Source organism: Hydra vulgaris, chromosome 09, assembly GCF_038396675.1.
Source record: "Hydra vulgaris chromosome 09, alternate assembly HydraT2T_AEP".
Taxonomy (NCBI): domain Eukaryota; kingdom Metazoa; phylum Cnidaria; class Hydrozoa; order Anthoathecata; family Hydridae; genus Hydra; species Hydra vulgaris.
Window position 1 is genome coordinate 61,746,236 of NC_088928.1, and position 18,419 is coordinate 61,764,654.

General features: G+C 29.2%; 1 protein-coding gene across 1 annotated transcript in view; it reads right to left on the minus strand.

Moving 5' to 3' along the window:
- LOC101237023 (spatacsin) overlaps positions 1 to 18,419 on the minus strand; it is a 156,174-nt gene that overhangs the window by 91,243 nt on the left and 46,512 nt on the right. The window contains exons 14-16 of the mRNA XM_065806270.1: positions 6,481 to 6,577; positions 5,802 to 6,219; positions 3,588 to 3,676 (exon numbers count right to left, since the gene is read on the minus strand). Coding sequence (XP_065662342.1) covers positions 3,588 to 3,676; positions 5,802 to 6,219; positions 6,481 to 6,577 — 604 coding nt within the window. The remainder of the gene's footprint in view (positions 1 to 3,587; positions 3,677 to 5,801; positions 6,220 to 6,480; positions 6,578 to 18,419) is intronic.

Here is an 18,419-nt window from a genome sequence, read left to right on the forward strand (position 1 = left end):
ATTGACAAAACAAATGATAAATTTTCAGCATTTTTTTATTATGATTTCTCTTATATAACATATTTGTTACATTATGTTACATTAAAATGTAAATACAGATTATAAACTATTTGTAACAGAACTGTTACCTATAGTTTATAATCCGTATGTATTCCTAGTACTTGGTTGGAAAACTTTTTGCCACAATGACAGCATTGCATCTAGACAGCATTGAATAAACCAAATTAATTAAAACATCAATTGGTATACCCTCCCAAGTGCATTTAATTAAATCCTATTGATTTGCAATCTCTAATTATTCCTGTTGGTTTGCAATCTCTAATTATTCTCTCGATGCGCTCTCAAAGGTTTATTTTTATACAATATTGGTATGTTGGAAAACCCAACCATGCAACTTTTGTTCTTTGCATGTGTCAGCTTTATGTCCCTGATTATTCCATTATGCTGTTTTTGTCCATAGTCCTTGAACTTGATAGATTAAACTTATTCCATCATGGCTAAAACATGACAAAACCGTTACTGAGGCAACATCATGCTTCACTGTGGGAACTTGATAATTAACATTATTTCAGTGACCTACGGGATGTAAACATATTTAATACCGTCAGAGCTAAATACATTAAATTTTGACTCATCACTCCAAAATATTTTCAATCATCTCTGTTGTGGTTTCAGTTGTGCCCTACAATTTTTTGCAGGAAAAAAAAAAGGTTTTTTTAATGGGATGGCGGCCAAAAAGGTTATTTTGTCTTAAGCGATGCTTTACTGTTGCATAAAACAGGAAATTTGATGTGACTGCATAAACTCACTATGGGTTTCTTTGGCACTTTTGCCCAGATCTCACACTCTTGGTGAAAAATTATTGATTTTTCCTGACTTTGACAATGCTTGGAATGATTTCTTTGTGAAAAAACTTTTAATGCATAGCCAACTGACCGTGGAATATTTATTTGTTTCAAAATTTGTTGCACAGTCTTAGCGTTATTAAATGCTTGTATAATTAACTTTTTCACAGCCTCTGTTAAACATTTACTATGTTCCATTATGAATTTTTGATTATGGAGTGTTTTTATAAAAATATGCGTTCCGAAAAAATAGTTTTTAAAAAAAATGTTTTAAAAGTAATCAGAATTTAGTTTGTATAACTACTTTTGAGCCAATCATTTCCATTCTTTTTTTAAATTTTGAGTAATTATTCCCTAATGTAATTTTTTTTCTTCATAATTGTAGTACAACTTGACATACAATGACATACACTGCTTACTGTCATCACAGAAAAGGTAAACTTGATAAAAAATACCTGTACTAAGTGATAGAAGCGGAAAATGTGGAAGACAACACATCACTACCCCGAGAGATGAACGGACAATTTGTAAGATTTGTTTTAAAAACCAAAAAAAAAGTATAAAAGCAGTTACTAAAATCATACAACAAACCAGTATCGAGATTTCTAACAGAACTGCAAGTCATCTAATAACTGGCGTTTAAATGCTGCAGACCTGTGAGAAACCTAAACTTACGCCAGCAATAAAATTAAAACGTCTTACTTGGCTGAACAACACCTACATAAGTCTGTTAAAGATAGGGAAAGTTTAAATAAATACTTGTTTAACTGTTTATTGCAACAGCATCACTGTTTAAAAAATTTATATGAGTTTTTATATTATTTTAAATTGTTTTCAGGTGTGTTTTTCAGATGAGTCCCAATTTTAAATACTAATGGATAAGTTTTCTCTTGTTAGACAAAGGAAAGAAGAAAAATATAACCCAGACTGTGTTATGGAGACAGTAAAACACCCTTTAAAGATGATGGTGTGGTCAGTTATAAATGGAAATGGCAGCTGCCTTATTTATATAGCTGAAAGGATGAAGAACCAGGATAAATATAAAAAAGTATTAGCTACCAAATTAGTTTCTCAGTTAAATAATTGGTTTCCTGATTCATCCAACTGCATCTTAATGCATGATTCAGTCCAATGCCATAAATTCGGGGTTTAAGTTGGGGTGATTCTCCCAACTTAAACCCAATAGAGAACGCCTGGGAATTTTTAAAGCGGATAGTTAAGCACGAAACTATAACTAACAAAAAAAATGTAATAGAGGCACAAAAGAATGCCTGGCATGTTGATCAGGAATTAAAAGCAAATGTAAAGAGTTGCATCCAAAGTATGCCAAGAAAAATACAAATAGTAATTGATGCAAAGGGCAGCCTAACCAAATACTTAAAAAATATTTTTTATTTTGAATTTTCTTAAATAAATGCTAAAAATTAGTAAAAGTGTTTAAAATGGTGTTTTACTTTTTAAAGAATAATATTTATTTAAGCTAGGAGTAACCATGAGCGAGATCTCGTCTCGTTCTCGTTTCTTGTGAGAAATGGGACTTCTCGTGAGAAACGAGACTTCCCATTATATTATTTTCTAAATTAAAAATTATTATAATTTACAAAATTGCTTAATAATTTGTTTTTTTAATTAGATTTTTAATTAGATTTTTTAATTAGATTTTTTTTTTAAATCTAATTAAAAAATTTTAACTAGATTTTAAATATTTTTAATTAGATTTTAAATACAAAAACTTTTTGTATAAAATAGTGCACTTTCGACTTAATTTCATTAGTTTACCAGTGGAATTCAACTTGACACATATTGTCACACTGGAAACTTATTGAGTGCTGCAGCAAACTACTTAAATACTGCTTTAAAGGGACTTCACTTGAAGCTCTTCAAAAAATTTCAAACAACAAAAGAATGGTTAGCCTCACAGGTTAAGGATAATGTTGAGTGCCAACCTGTTGCCAGAGTCCTTTCAGAAGATTTGTCTCCTAATTCAAAACTGAAGCGAGTTAAACATCAGACTTGAAACACAAGAGCCAACATCTGAACTGAATCCTATTTTGAGCGAAATGTGCCAGTATGAATATCTTCCCGATTGCAAAAAAAGACTTTCCGATTCTTGATTGATGGAAATTGCATTCAAATACATTGCCAGAACTCTCTTCATTAGCTAGACAAATTTTAGCTATTCCAGCAAGTTCAACTAAATCAGAAAGAGTTTTTAGCTCAGGTGGAAATGTCATCCGATCATCCAGACACAACTTACACCCAGAAAAAATAGAACAAATCATCTTAATCAGAGAAAACATTGTCTTGTTGGAAAAGTTTGGCAAAAAAATTCTGAATTAATATTTGAAAAAGTCGTTTACATTTGACAAATGTCATTTGTGTCTATTTGTCAAAACCATGTTTACATTTTTTTTTTACTTGGATTTTAATAAATTTGTTTTCAAAAATTTTTAAATTTCTCGTAGTACTAACTTCTCGTCTTGGTCTCGTCTCAGTTTGAAAAAACCTAGTCTCGCTCATGGTTAGCTAGGAGCACTTATATAAATATTTGACATTAGAATATGGAAAAGAGTTTGTAATGGTTAATATGATAATTTTTGCAAGTGTGACTAATAATTTGGCTGCCTACTGTGCTAATAAGAAATTTCATTTAAAAATATTAACTTAATAAGAAAATATAACAAAAAAGCTGTTTTTCCAATTACTTTTAGACGCTACTGTATATATTAACAAAAAAGGTACCTGGAGAATGAACATATTCATAAATGTTAAACATCAAAGTCAACCAACTGCTTACTTTATAAGGAAACTTGATATTGAACAAATGAAGACTAAGAAAAATAAAGACTCAACCATGATAAATAAATTTATAAAAAAAAATGTCAAGAAAAAAAAGGAGTAAAACATTCTGAAGAAATAAAAAATGTTTATTAAATCTTTTATATATTCTAATTTTTTTTTTCTTCTGTGAAGAAAAAAAAATTGTTTTATCTGTGAAGACTCTTCAGGTAACTTCTTAATCAGTTTTTATATTTGTCATATTATTTTATTTTTCTTATTAATAATTTATAATGAGAAAAAAAAAAAACATAAAAATGATATATATATATTTTTTTATTTTTATTAATGAGAAAATAAAAACATAAAAATAATATATATATACTTTTTTGTTCTTATTACAATATATTCTGGTGTAATGCCATTGTACATAAAATATAGGAATAAACCCGATAACCGTTTAACAATACAATAGAAATCAGTTGTGAATGAAGTGGGAGGGGTTATAGCCCCAGACCATAATATTTGAGCCTCCGAAATATTCAAAAGAAGAGATTTTTTTTTGAAGTCGCCTTCACGCTGTGGCACACATCAAATATTACATTTTTAATATTTTAAATAATGATGCTTAGTTAAAGCACATTTTTATTTTAAATTTGTGTAATGTAAATAAAACAACATGCATTTAATAAAGTTCTGGCGCTTTATCGTTAAGTTTTTGTTTACAAAATGAATTAAGCCATTAAGTAATTATTATTTTGTCGCGTTGGTTTGACAAAGTAACTAACTAACTGAAACTTTTATTAATTTTAGTTTAATTAGGAGAACTCAAAAAAAAAATACTTTTATCTTTTGTTTTAATGTTAATTAAAATTATTTATATTGTTTGTTTATTTGTTTATGTATTCTTATTGTGGTTGACATGTAAATGTAAATAAATAAATAAAATTAAGAATTATATAAATATTTTTATGTAGACATACTTTGCAGCATTTTAAAAAATTCAATCTAATGAAAAAAAGGCAATACGCATAAACGTAATAATTGTAAGTAAAAACTTCGACAAACCAAAGATTTTCTTATTTAAATGACTCAATTATTAATAAAGTTGTAATACTAAAATATTTTTTTAAAGCTGTACTCAGTCTTGCAAAAAAACTGTATTTGATTTGATAACTTTCATAAATGTTATGAAAAATCACTCAGGAAGAGTGCCACCAGTTTTTCAACAATTTTTTTTTAATTATTTTTAATGAATGAGTTCAATACTTTTGCATTGTTATCTTTTGTTATGTAACTCTAACTTTTAATAACAAATATAAAAAATTCATGATAATAATCGCTCTGTAAAGTAAGTGATCTAACACAAGTTACATATACAGAATCAAAAAAAAAGTTTATTTTCCTTAGCCGGTCACCTCTGACAAATTTTTATACATTTTTTAAACTGGTATAAAATTCTCAACATCTTGTGAAAGTTTTTAATACAAACCGCTTTACTTTTTTGCAGAAACCTGACCTAAAAGTTAAAGCAATTTTTTTTCTTTGTTTTCCGTGTAGCATAAGTTAAGTGGCATTTTTAGTAATAAGTTCGCCCTCTTTTGGCCAGACTCAAATCTTTTTAGCTTATTCTATTCTTTAGACTAACAGCATTCCTGCAAAATAGCTAAAAGTTTAATTTACAGTTTTAATAGGCAAATATTTGTGTGTAACATAATTTAAAAATGGAATTGCCCATAAATATATATATACATATATATACATATATATATATATATATATATATATATACATATATACATATATACATATATATATATATATACATATATACATATATACATATATATATATATATATATATATATATATACATATATATATATATATATATATATATATATATATAATATATATATATATATATATATATATATACATATATACATATATACATATATATATATATATATATATATATATACATATATACATATATACATATATACATATATACATATATATATATATATATATATATATATATATATATATATATATATATATATATATATATATATGTATATATATACACATGTTGTAGTACCTAGTTATAAGATTGAAAAAAGATAAAAAGTTTTCAATTTCTAAGAAATGAGAAAAAATAGATAAACATACTTATAGAAAGTAATAAATCTCCACATAAGAACAGGTAAGTTATTTTCTTGACAAAATTGACAAAAGTTGTAGTTAAAGTCATCCACTAAAGATTTTCGTTTCTCAATTGAAAGTGGGTACTTGTAAAAATCAAATGGATGCACACTTGAAAAGACTAGATCATTTTTTCCTAAGTACTCAAGTAAGTTAAGAAAGTTATTGATAAGGAACTGTGGATAATATCCATTCTTCACAAGAAGATTCAATAGCCTTTTTTCCATATAACTTGGCATACATGATAACTCTATAACACGAATGTTAAAAGGTGGAAAAACTTGGTTGCATTCATCACCTAGCAACCAATGTTCAATGATTGAAATATGGTTATGAGAAATTAAATAATCCCATAAAGAATCTGCATCTTCCTCATTGATTGTCTCTATCAAAAAATTTGAAAAAAAGTTAAAACATTTGTTTAATATTAAAAAGTTCTATAAAGGAAAATTTTATTTTGTATTAGAATATTTAATCATAAAGCATATACATGTTAGACATCCATATACATGTTATACATGTTATGATCAGGTTTATGCTATTATGATAAAGGTTTTGTTGTCATGATTTATTTTATGCTGTTATTAATATTACCATTTAACTTTACAATAACTTTAATATAAATATATTTAAAAAAAAAATCAACCTGTGGCATTAGATAAAAAAATTCCATCAAAAACAATTTTCTTTCGAGTTATGCTGTTCCATTGTCGAACTTGCTTTAATGTAAACTTAAATTTATCCTGAATAAATATTGTAGATCTTAAGTTAAATAAAAGCCAATAACATTAAATAAAATATAACTAAAAATAATATATAACTAAATATAATATAAATATTAAATGAAACATTTTTTATGTAATTTTAAAAAACATTTAAATAATCAAAATTTCAGTAAAAATTATTATTCTTACCATTAATATTAACAATATAATAAATAAACTTGATTAAACTGAGAATTTTATAAACAGAATGTATTTTGATAATTTAAAATCTATTCATAAAATAAATAAACTTAATATAAATACAAGTAATTGTTGTAACTAATATGAAACGTGGTATTAGCAATGACAACGACAGCTGATTCGCTTGATTGCTGCTCATCCAAGACTTGTTTAAAAACTGTTAACTAATTCTGTGTTAACCAACTCGTTAAACAAGCTATTTTATAATTTGACTGATCTGTTAAAGATAAAGTTTTCACAACATGCTCGCTTCGTGATTTCTTCAACATATTTAAAGCTGATGCCTCACTTGAGTTTTTTGAAAGTTGATTTTTTTAATTAATTAATCAATTAAACAGCCATGGTGGAATGGTTAGATTTCTGGCTTAAGATGAGGTTTAATCTCGAGTTCTCTTGAGGTTCAATGTCGGCTCTGGCATATAAGTGACATTTGTAAGGAAAGAGGAATTAGGTTCTCTTGAGGCACTTTATTAGCTATTAAAAAAAAAAACTGTTTCTAAGTTGTTGAGATTATTGAAGAATTTTAAAAGTTAAATTTTGTCTCCTCGTTGCCTTCTTTGTGTCAAGGTAATCAAGTCAAGAATGTTTAGACTATTTTCATAGCTTATTTTCTTGAGTGATGGTATTAATTCAGTTGCACATTCATGTTGAACTCTTCCACATAAATCAATTTTACTCTTTTGAAGTGGTGACCAATTTGGTACCCTAAACTCTAAAAGTAGTTAAATGAAACATAAAGTGGTCTAGACAAAACAAAACTTTTTCTAATCCTACCCAACATTTGATTGGCCTGATAAGATTACTCCAAGATCTCTTTCAGACTCTCTTATGTTAAACTTTTGTAGACTGATAAGTTTTTATTATTTTGGCTTTTGTTATTAATGTTTCTAAATGTCTGGTTATTGTGCATACATTTAGAAACATTAAATTTCACAAACCAGTATTAGACGTTAAAAGCTAAATTAAGATCTGATTGTAAAGTTAGTATTACCTGCATATAGTTGTGTTTTTCAAGGTTGCAAGCAAATGGTTTATAAATAGCTTAAACAAGAGTGGTTAAATAACTGACCGCAGTGGCATATCACTGGTGATTTCTGCCCAAGAAGATACATTTGCCTAGCAAATTATTCTTTTTTCTGCTTTCTATTTTTTTAAAGGATTTAATCTAAGGAGTTGTGAATTAACAACTTTTATTGTGGAACTGTTTAAAACACCCTGGCAAAATACTAAAAAATAACATCAACAGGTTTACATTCTCTAAGCAGGTTGAAAAAAATTTAGTGTTTTCACATAGATTTGTTGTGTATACTTTATTTTTAACAAAAACATTATATTGCTTGACTATGAGTTTAAATTCCGTCTGAAAAATTTCAAGTGTATTTAATTATGCCTTCAATTATTCTACATGCAACCAAATTTAGTGACACCGGATGATAGTTTCCTGCTTAGAATTTTTAGTGATTTTTGTACATAAGTATTTACTGATCAGAGTTGCACTTTGTTTGCTAGTTTCAAACAACTCTTTGAAAATATATGTAAATGGCGAAGAATAATGCACATTTTCTTAAAATAGTTAAGCTTAAATGATTAATACCACTTGATTTGTTTTCTTCCAGTTTTATTAATCTTTAAACACGTTTTAAATCATTTCAATAAAAGATCTTTCTGCAGTTGCCAAGTATAGCTCTATAACTATAAATAAAAATAAAGTCCTGTGGTTATTTCAGTGAATAAACAACTTATATCACAATATGTTTTTGTAAACAACTTGAGCAAACCTGTATTATTTTCTGCATTTTTAATTCATATCATAACATATTTTAACAAATCAAACAGAAATAGGTTACTTGCGAATGCTTACATTCTTTTTTTTTTTTAAATGACGTGCATATTTGTAAAAGTTGAGTGCGTACTTGTAGGCAGTAAGAATAATGGGAAATATAATGGGAAAATTTGCAGCAAAAAATCTAATGTATAATATTAATGTAATTATAAACTGAAATTTATTAATTTAACTACATTAATTTTAAATTAATTTTTTTTGGCAAACGTCCTGATGACCCATCTAATATTGACTGGAGTCCATCTATATTTCATCACCAGGAGATGCTTCAATTTCTAGTTTAATCAATAAAAAAATCTATCATCAGGTGAACAGACAAAATTTTTTTCAAATTTATCTTGAACTATGTTTAAATGGCTTTTTAAAACTTACATTACGAAAAATCATTTATGATTTTTATTGGAGAACCATCTCTTAATTATACTTATAAAGTTAAAACAAGGTTTATACTTATAATAATTATACTTATAACAAGGTTTATTAAATAAAGATATTGCTTTTCAATTTGGACTAAACCCTGCAATAGTTTCCAACATTTTAAGAACTATACAAAAAATTCTTTCTGTTAAAGTTGTCGATCTGATTGATTGGCCAAACCGTGGCACAATAAGAACTTACCTACCAGTATGTCTTAAAAACTGTTGAAGTGCCTGTAACACTAGAGTCATATCCAACAGTAATTAATTCTGAAAGATTAATAATCATAAAAATTGCAGAACTTGGATTAATTCCTTTGATTTTGGAAGAAAAGGAGAACTATCACTGATATTTCAGTAGTTACATGGCAATAGGTTGTATCTCACATTTTTCAAGTTTTTTTATTCAAGTTTTTGAAGTTCCATGAGTAAAAAGTTGAGTAAATGTTTTATGGAACAAAAGATAATAGCTTGAGTAGTAACCATGGTAATAGCTTGAGTAGTAACCATGGCAGTATTTGTGGAAAACAGAAAAAGATCCAATTTCACAACAATGGGACGAAAGCTCAAATTTGGCAGCTGGAGTAAACTGGACTGTATTTAAAATTTTTTTAGACCTTGTCTAGTAAACAACAAAAAAATTTTAGACTTAAAATCACCAGTCTCACAGAAGTTTTAAGTCTCAAGCTGTCACAGAAGAGAGATCACATTCAAGATCTTGTTTGCTTGATATCCTTAGGCAACAATCTCTTTTATTTCCAACAGCCTCTCAGAGGCTACATGCAATAAAAGAGAGTATTGCCCAAGGATATCAAAGATAACTTTAATACTTTTAAAAGAATAATAAAATTTAATACTAGAAAAAAATAGTTTGATAATTTTGAAAATTTTCCTTGATGCAACATATCAAAAGAGCTTATGGAGAAGTCCAGCATACTAAACTTTATTAAAAGCCTTTGATATATCAGGGGGATTTGTTATTCTACTTCCATCAAACAATAAAACAGTTTCTATTAACAGCAGTAGAACAAGAGAACTAAAATCTGTATTGATATATGTTGTAGGAACCACAAGTTGCAGAAAAGCCATTATGAGAAAGAACTTTAGCACCACAACTGATTAAGGTATCTAACAATTAACTAACCTATTTCTTTTTTTTCTTTTTTTTTTAATTTTGTTTTAGGTACCCTAGGAAGACCTAATAGTCTTGCCACAGAGCAATGCGAAAGAGTATTTAACTAGGAAGTTAAATGTCTCCTTCCTTACTAATAGCACAGAATATACCCAGAATTCGCTTCGAATCATGCATCTCTTGCTTCTAAAAAAAGCACTCAACCACTGCACCAAGACTGCTCATTTCTCTGGTATGACAGAGAATGGTGTGAATTAGAGGAAAAGTTCTTTACAAACCTTTGTTATCTTGAAGATGTATTAAGATCAGATCCAAGCATGAGAGATGGAGTGTAAGACTAGCCTATGTTAATGACACCAAAAATTCTAAAAGTCTCTAGAACCTACTTTCTGAGATAGAATACAATGTTTAGTAGGCTGATAGAATCAGACAATGTTTGATAGCATCAGACAATATTTAATAGCATCAGACTTAAAATGAAATAAAAAGTTCACGGATCAAATAAATCACTCAAAAAATGTCCTGAAACTATTTGGAAACATTTTTGATGAGTTGGCTTATTAGCAATATGCCAATGTAGAACAAACTTAAATATGCCATTTTTATTAGCAGCTTTTCTAGTTCTAAATTTTACTCACAGCTAAAACTACATTTTATCCCATTTTGGATGATTGATCTTTCTTATATGATTTCTTACCATCGTTGTTTACATTATACACTATTTTATATCGACTATGATTAATCGAAGTTAAGTTATAAAAATAACAATTTGTTTAAATAGATATATTGTTTACATTTCTTTTCTTTTTTATTTGACTTTATTTTATTTCCACTAAATAAGTGATAATAAGTAATATTACAAATAAATTATTTTTTAATTTGATTTCAAAATCATTAAAAAACCACGTAAACTTAAATCTCCCCTTCACTAGGTTTTGTTTTTTGTTATTTGTTATTTGCAAGTAAAGGTTAACAAAATAACTTATACTTGATAGCTAATACTTGATAGCATCAGACAATATTTGATAGCATCAGACGATATTTAATAGCATCAGGCAATACTTGATAGCATCAGGCAATACTTGATAGCATCAGACGATATTTGATAGCATCAGACAATATTTGAAAGCATCAGACAATATTTGATAGCATCGAGCGATATTTGATAGCATCAAGCGATATTTGATAGCATCAGACAATATTTAATAGCATCAGACAATATTTGATAGCATCAGACAATACTTGATAGCATCAGAGAATATGAAAAAGATGCAGATAATGATTATTATGGGAAAGCAGAATATAGATAGAATATTGATAGAATAGTATCAAAAAATAACTGCTTGAAAAATGAATAGGGTAAAAAAAAAACTGACGGGAACTCATTTCAATGATTAAGATCGAAATTATGATTTTCTGATGAATGTCAAAAGTATTTATTTCCAAATTCAAAAATGTAAATCATTATCGAAAACAGAGAAAGTAGAACAATATTGAAAATTAAATGCTTAAAAAACTGATGATTCAGCATATTTTAATTTTAATTAACATATGAGGAGTGTTGCTACATTGACTGATAGATAGGTAATACATGCAAGGCAAACTTCTACATCAACTGAGGATTTGGTTTGGGCAGGCAACCTACCAATTAAAATTTAATCATAATCATTTTCTTAAGATTCAACATTATTTCAATATTAGTCATTTTCTGCTAATTTCATTCTTATTTCTGCTTTTGGGATTATCAACAGCATTCCTATTTTCGTTATATCAGTTTCATTCTCTATTTCAATATTAATCCGGAAAATCCTTTTTCGAATTAATCCAGATTAGCTGTTTTCAATACTGTTACTTAATATTAAAATAATAATTATTTAAAATTGCACCTGCACAAAAAGAGAAAAACCACATGGTAAAGTAAGGCTTAATGTGAAACTAACAGGAAGAAATAAATGTTTCATTGCCAGTATAAACACCACAGATTATGAAATTATGAGACACAATTTTAAACTGAGAAACGAAAGACTTTTTTTTTATCATTTTCACTTCCAACAAGGTGCAAGCAACCACTATTAGAGTTGGAAGTTACTTGAAGATAAAAGATGAAAATTATAGAACAAGAGATCAATTAACAGACAACTTAAAAAATTGCAAATTATATAACCAAGAAAATAAGATGAAGAAAGCGAATTCCAAAGGACTGATGTTTGAGGAAAAAAACTGAACAAATAAGAATTTTCAGAGCACTTAGTAACAATTAAAGTAAAAAAAATAAAACTTAATTTAGTGATGAGTAACACGAGAATGAATTTTAGTAGATGGCACAAGAGACACTAGCTCTTTAGGGCAGTGCCCATTATAGTAGTTATAAAAAAGAGAAAGAGAAGCAATATTACAACATTGTGATATTGGTTGAAAGTAACTGCAAGAGCCAACTATGTTTACAATGCATTTTTGCACCTTGCCTAAACGAGAAAGAGCATAATTTAAAGATCCGCTCCAAATATGGCAACAGTATTCCATATAAGACCGGATTTGAGATTTAGAGAATAGAATCCGGAGTAAGAAAGTGTCAAGCTTGATAAAGAGATGCAACCTTTGCAGATGCTAATTTTGCAACGGATTTGATATATGGTTTCCAAAAAAGATCGGAAGTAAAAATTAATTCTAAAAGATAAATAGTAGATTAATCATTGAGTAAATTAACGTTCATAAATACAGGAAGATCTAAATTATTGCGAAAACAATTGGCTGAAAAAAATTGAGTTTTATCTGAATTAAAGTTCATCAGCCACTGTGAGCCCTATGCTGTAGCAGAAGTGAGATCCTTTTCAAGCTCAAATGCCCCCTCCAAGCAATCAGAGAGTATTGGCTTCTTATCAAGACAAGAAAAAATGCTAGCATCATTAGCGAATAATGCCACCTTAGATGTGAGAATTTCTGGGAGATCGCAAATGTTATTTAAAAAAAGTATAGGGTCGAGGATGGAACCTTGATTAACCCCTGAAGTTACAGGAAATGAAGAAGAGTGGATCAAGGACAACTTTTATACTACGATTGGTAAGGAAGGATTCAATAGTCTTATGGAGAAGACCAGCATGCCAAACTTTATCAAAAGCTTTAGAAATATTGAGAGTGATAGCCTTAATCTCTCCACATCTATCTAATGCACAATAAAACCTATTGGTTTTATTGTGCATTAGATAGATTAACCAAATCAGCAGTAGAAAGAGAAGATTAAAATCTATTTTGATGATCAGGAAGTTACTAGATTCAGGAAGGGAGAATAAGAGTTTGAGACTCAAAAACCTTACTTATGATAGTAACAAGACTAATGAGACAGTAGTTAGACAGCTCTATAGAATTTTTGTAAATAGGGATTACAGATCATGTTATCCCTATTTACAAAAATTATTAAACATTTGTTTAATAGTTTTGAAAGTATAGATGACAAGCTGTAGGTGAGTCTAAGCAGGAAATCACTTTAGATACAGAAGTTGGAGTGATACAAAGGTCAGGCAATGGATTAACCTGTTTGTTGGCTATATCAGGTAGAAGGCAACTAGTGGAACCATGACATAATATTGATGAGAACTTCTTAGTAAACAATTCAACTTTGTCTTTAGGTGAGTTGAAAAAATCTGAACCATACAAGAACACATACATACAAGAGAGGTGGAATAATATATTTGCCCTTGTTATAGATAATGGTAAAGATTCTCCAGATGTCATAAGAGCCTAAATTTTTAGATGAAATATGAGATTTCATTACCTGAGAATAACTGGCTTTAGCATTAGACAAATCCTTTTTACAATGGTTTCTAGCAGTAGTAAACAGATGTCTATTTTCTGGAGAATTATTTTGCTGATAAATATGAAAGTAATGGTTACAATTAGATATAGCAGCAGCACAATGAGAGGAAAACCATAGAGAAGAGTGAGGCTTGACTTGGAATCATAAAGAGAGAATAAAAGATTCTATGCCAGCCTGAATCCAAGAAGTTACGTAAGAAGCACATTTGTCAGCACAAAGACAAAAAATTTCTACCCAAGAGCCATAAGATGAAAATAACGGAAAGAGTCCCAGCCAGCAATAAGGTAGCTATAAGAGGTACAATGATAAGGGGGTGAGATAACAGTTTTAGAAGGATCAAACCATGATCAGAAGCACCTAAGAATTAATGTGGAGAAATTGAGCACTGACTAGGATCAAAAACAAGACACAAGTTGAGTAAAAAAGGTAAATTATTCGAATTCTCTTAAAAGCGAGTTGAAAATTTGACTATTTGTGTTAGAGATTGAGAAAGTTGTGGGCTTTAATGCCTGCTGAGTCACTGACACTAAAGCCAAGCCATTCAGTGTGATGAGCAAGAAAGTCATTACAAAAACTATATTGGCTGAAGGATAAAAAGAAAGGATTTGGTTAATTTGATCAGAAATAATATCGAAAAGAGTACAGTCTTGATATGAAGGAGAGCAATATAGAACAAAGAGAAAGGCAATAGAAGGAAGTGGTGCTAAATGAAAGTACATAAAGGAATACTCTGTGGATTCAAACCTAGTTTACCGACAAATGGGTGAATTTTTACAAATGTAAATGCCCAGGCCAAGCATTTGACTATTAGAATCTTTACGAATTAAAATAAGATAATCATCACACTAAGATCACAGGATGAGACAGCCGAACTCAAATTAGTCTCACAAAGAGCAAAGTCTTGTGAACTTTGCAAGAGATAAGACTCAACAGAAGAAAAGTTACTGCGAAGACTACAAATATCAGTGAATGATAGATTTAGAGAACTAGATGATAACGATGGTTTTTTGTTTTTTATAGTTTTTAGCACTTTAGTCAATTTTAAATTTGTTAATGAACTTGACTCAAAGCCCAGATAGTACTCAGTACACTATTTAATAGTACAAGCAATTGCCTCATAACTATTAATAAACTTTAAGCCATAACAAAGGGCTCTAAATGTGGCCTTGACTATGCAAACCAAAAGGGAAACCATCCATGCAAAACATGGCATTGTTAGTACTCTGATATTTTATAGCTGTTAATGGAATCAGCCTCTCTGAGAGCGACTGAGTTTTAGAGCTGCACATTAGGAGATAATAGAATGTGTTGCTTAGTCATAAAAATAGAGACACAAGTAAAAACTGTGCATTAAGTCAAGAAGATCTAGCATTCATCATTCTAAGCTAGAAACAATGTATTATAAATAGATCTACCCCAGCCTAATAGATGAAGAAGGGGTGCAAGGCTGGTCAACAGATAGAATCTATTTACCCCTTAAGCCCTTGTCCTAGGAGGCCATCTACAAGTCAGTAGCCGTATTCATTAAACATCTGCCCAACATAAGCATTTTTATTGAGACACCATCTCTAGCCTTTACATAACCAAGAGCCCCAAGGCAGGGGTGTTTTAAGTTGGCATTGGCTTCTCCTAGCCTTTGTCTAAAAAAGCGTATCCTACAAGACAACAGGACATGAAGCAGGTTGTACTGGGTTACATACTACCAGCAGCGGGATAACCTGACAAACAATTTATTTTAATTCTTTCTGCATGTGTGTGTGTGTATATATATATATATATATATATATATATATATATATATATATATATATATATATATATATATATATATTTACACACGCAGAAAAATTGAATTAAATATTAAACAATTTTTAATAAAAGAAATTTGTTGCAAATAAAAATATTTTATTGCAAATGGGGAGACAAATTATAAGTTTATGAATAAGTTTAAAAAAATTTAATTGATAAATGAGAAAAAAATATATAAATGTACATATATGTAAAATAATGTAAAGGGTGTATTTTTTACAGGTATAGAACTTGAAGTTAACAACACTGTTTTAACTGGTGGCCATTTTGTCAGCTGTCAAGTGATTTGTGTTTAGTTTGGTTTGGCATTTCAACATGAATAGAATTCATGTTGAAATGCCAAAATTGTGCAAACTTATTTTGAAAACAATAGTTCTGTTCGAAATACGTATCGAGCACTACGCCCATGATAATACATGATAATACGCACCCACAGAGACGTCGTACAGTTTGTACTGAACCCATTGCTGCTGTAGAGCGTAGTGTAGAGGAAGACCCGAATCAGTCTGTCTGGCATCGTGCACAGGAATTGAAACTGTGTCCATCCACTTTGTGGAAGATTTTGTGTAAAGATCTTGGTTTGCATGCTTACAAAATCCAACTTGTGCAAAAATTGAAGCTACGCGATTACCTAGCAAGGCATACATTCAGTGAATGGGCCCAAAACAAGATTGCCATCAATCCCGATTTTCATAAGAAAATTTTGTTTAGCGATAAAGCTCACTTTTGGTTAAATGGCTATGTTAATAAACACACTGCTGTATTTGGAGCGAAGGCAATCCTCAAGTATATGTTGAGACATGTTGAGTTACATCCAGAAAAACTGACTGTTTGGTGTGCTTTATGGGCTGGTGGAATCATTGGTCCGTACGTCTTTAAGAATGATGTTGGCCGGAACGTAACAGTAAATGGTGACCGCTATAGAGCCATGATTACTGACTTTCTCATTCCTTTGATTGAACAACCATAATGTGCAGGAGCTGTGGTTTCAACAAGACGGCACAACATGTCACACAGCTCGTGCCACTATTGATTTACTGAAGGAAACGTTTGGTAACCGCCTAATTTCAAGATTCGGGCACATGAATTGGCCTCCAAGAACATGTGACTTAACGCCGTTTGACTATTTTCTGTGGAGATATATGAAGTCGCTGGTCTACGCCGATAAGCCTGAAACAATCGACCACTTGGAGAACAACATTCGCCGCGTTATCGCCGATATACAGCCACAAATGTTGGAAAAAGTGATTGAAAATTGGATCTCCAGATTAGATTACGTTTGAATCAGCCATGGCAGTTATATACCAGAAATCATATTTAAATTATAATGCCAAAACATTATCTTTTGAATAAAGTCAACTACATGACATTTTTTAAAAAAACACCTTGTTTTATTCCATTTCAAAGTTCTATACCTCTAAAAAAAACACCCGCTATAAAAACATTTATATATTTTTTCTATAATAATACTATTACTTATTATTGTGTTGAGAAATTGTGTCCCACAAGACAGCATTTATCAGCAGGGTATCAGGATAACCTGGCCTGTAGATCAGAGACAAAAGACATCAGCATAAGGATCAATACAGAACAAAACAAATCCTAAATGAAATAAAGAAAGCCTAAATGTAGTATTAAAAAAAGGAATCTAAATAAGAAGTACAAGATAAATATTTTAGTGAGATCATTACGTGATCTTAATGAAGAGAACAACAAAAAAAACCTGGAGGGTTGGAGACAAGAAATAAAACAATAGTTTTGTTCATTAGGGTTGTCTGAAAAATAAGTCTCAAAATCAACTATCTGAGCAAGATATTGAAAAGGTCAAAAAACTTTAGTACCAGCAGGTTCAGTGGAATAAGAACCATGCTATTAAGTGTGATAAGCATTAAATCACTAACAACAACAATATTGGCTGAGGAGTGATGAGAAAGGTATTAGTCAACTTAATATGAAACAACATAAAAAAAGTTTTGAAAAGAAGGAAACAAACAACAAAGAACAAAAAGAAATGTTATTAAATGTAGAGGTACTAAACAAAAGCACATAAAAAAAATTTAATTCTCATATTATTAGTAAATACGTTAGAAAAAAGTTACCGAAAAAAATATATATAAAATTATTTTTTTTATCAAAAGAAAAAACTGATGTTTACTATTTTTACTTGAGACAACATTCTTCAATTAAAAAAACATTCTTTAATTAAAAAAACATTGTTCAATTAAAAAAACATTCTTCAATTAAAAAAACATTGTTCAATTAAAAAAACATTGTTCAATTAAAAAAACATTCTTCAATTAAAAAAACATTGTTCAATTAAAAAAACATTGTTCAATGAAAAAAACATTCTTCAATTAAAAAAACATTCTTCAATTTGACATTTGTTGAATATAATACTTTGTGAAAAAACTCTCAAAATCTGTCAAAAAAATCTTATTTGAAAATATAAGTTTTGCTAGCACAGTTAAACTTAAAGAGTAACCTTTTCTTTCTGTAAATAAAAAAATGACAAATATCTATATTAAAGTTATTTATTAAATGTAGAATCAAGATTTTAAGGTATTATTTAAGCAAAGAATTACAGAGACTTTAGGGATATTTGATTA